Genomic DNA, 1820 nt, shown 5'->3' with positions numbered 1-1820 from the left:
ATGAAATAAATTCTATATCTATGTGCTATAGTAAATATCTCTAGGTCCTATTAGTTATAAATATCTATATACTAAAGAAAAACTTCTAAATTTATATCTAAAAAATGTCAGGTCAGGTCCAACTGGGTGTGCACAAGGCTGACCTAAAGATGGCCCTTCAGGGATCAAGAAGGAATAGGGTCTGGGATGAGGAGATCCTCCACCCAGGCCACCACAAACACAAGGAGGAATAGTGGCGATGCCTCTGGCTTGATCCCTGAGCAGCTGGAGCTGCCAGAAAGAATTCCTGGGCCCATCTGCAATGGCCACAATGACTGTGAGAGTGGGAGGGGAAAGGAGGATGAAAGTCATGTTTGTAGCCCCCCCAGCCATCACTGGATGCTGTGCTGGGCAGACTGCTGAGAGGGGAATGCTGATGGCAGAGTGCTGCTGCACAGGGTTTTCTCTTCCCTCTCTCTGTCCCACATGCTCCTCTCTTTTTGCCTGCAGTAGGAGGTGGTTGTCTTGGACCAGCTGTGAGCCCCCCAAGCACAGCTGTGTGCAGGAAGACTTCTTTCAACGGCCGTCTCGCAGCATTGTTGAGAGCCGATGTCGCAGTTCATCGCACTCGTCCATTGCCTGCGCGTGGGCGGCCGGATCCTGCACCAGGCGATGGAAGAGGTTGGGTGGCTGGGCGGTTTTGACATCCGGGGGCAAGAGAATCTCCTGAGGAAATGTCCGGTTGCCCACAACAAAGTGGTCAAGGCGTTTCTCTTTGAGGGAGCTGTGCAGGTACTGCATGGCATCCTCCAGCCGCCGCCGGAAAAGTGTCATGCGCCAGCCTGACAGAGGTACGGTGTTCAGGAGGTGCATCACAATGGTCTTCATCGTATAGGTGGAGAAGCCTATGCCCAGAAGAGCTCGGGCCAAGACATGCAGGCATTTGAGGTGGCAGGTGTGAGGTGGAGCCTGCTCGGTAATGAGCTTTAAGAACTTCATCTCTGCCACGGCGTAGGTCTCAGGCCACATTGTGCTTGGGGTGAAGAGGGCCTCTGTAGGCTGGCTGCTCACGTAGATGTCTGAATTACCTTCTTGCACCCCAAAGAGCAGCTCAACCGTCAAACTCTCTCTGCCTCTGGTCACCTTGAATTTGCAGCAGCGGCTGGGGGGCAGCAGCACTAATTGCCAACTGTGTGACTGAGGCAAAGCCGGCCAGCTCGCTCTCACCAACTGGTAGAACCAGCGGGCAGTTTTATCCACATCGAGGTAGGAGCCGGTGCAGAGGGTGTTCAGGAAGGTGGGCTCCTCATTTCTCCTCTGCTCCTCCTCTGGGTGGTGGACGGAGCACAGCACGTTCTCGTCCTGCTGCTCCCTCGGGCAGGTGCACACCGGCTCCACGCGGACGCAGAAGTTCCTCCCTGGCAAGTGCCCCCAAGTGACCATCTCCAGATGGAAGGTGTACCCCAGGGGAGGACTGAGAGGTACAAGGAAACAGTACACAACATCCTCCTCCCGGGGACTCCAACCTTCAAAGGCACTGCCCACCCCGATGGCTCGTTGCGGCACTGGGTATGAAAAGCCTGACAAGAGGTCTCCAAAGAACCTCACAAAGTTCTCCATCAGGCCATATGTTATACCGCAACCTGTCATCAGGTGCTCTATGTGCTCCTCTAAATGCCGTCTCAGGTTGTGGACAATAACATCCTCTTCTTCTTCTCCTTCATTTGCAAGATCGTGGTCTTCTCCTTCATTTGCATCATCATCGTTGTTGACTTCCTGCACAATCACATCACGGTTTTCTTCCCCTTCATTTCCACCACCATCGCCATCTCCTTCCTCCT

General features: G+C 53.6%; 1 protein-coding gene across 1 annotated transcript; it reads right to left on the bottom strand.

The window, feature by feature from the left end:
* Positions 1–377: 377 nt before the first annotated feature.
* Positions 378–1814, bottom strand: LOC113979840 (inositol 1,4,5-trisphosphate receptor-interacting protein-like 1). Its single transcript, XM_027707119.1, has 2 exons — positions 1724–1814; positions 378–1690 (listed from the first exon to the last, which is right to left on the bottom strand). Exon 2 carries the CDS (start codon positions 1627–1629, stop codon positions 556–558), a length of 1074 nt encoding a protein of 357 aa, XP_027562920.1. The 5' UTR covers positions 1630–1690; positions 1724–1814; the 3' UTR covers positions 378–555.
* Positions 1815–1820: the final 6 nt, after the last annotated feature.

The sequence above is a fragment of the Neopelma chrysocephalum genome, unplaced genomic scaffold (genome assembly GCF_003984885.1).
Source record: "Neopelma chrysocephalum unplaced genomic scaffold, ASM398488v2 Primary Assembly neopelma1_89808, whole genome shotgun sequence".
In the NCBI taxonomy this organism is placed as follows: Eukaryota; Metazoa; Chordata; class Aves; order Passeriformes; family Pipridae; genus Neopelma; species Neopelma chrysocephalum.
The sequence above is the reverse complement of the archived record's forward strand: the minus strand, read 5'-3'. Positions and strand labels throughout refer to the sequence as shown.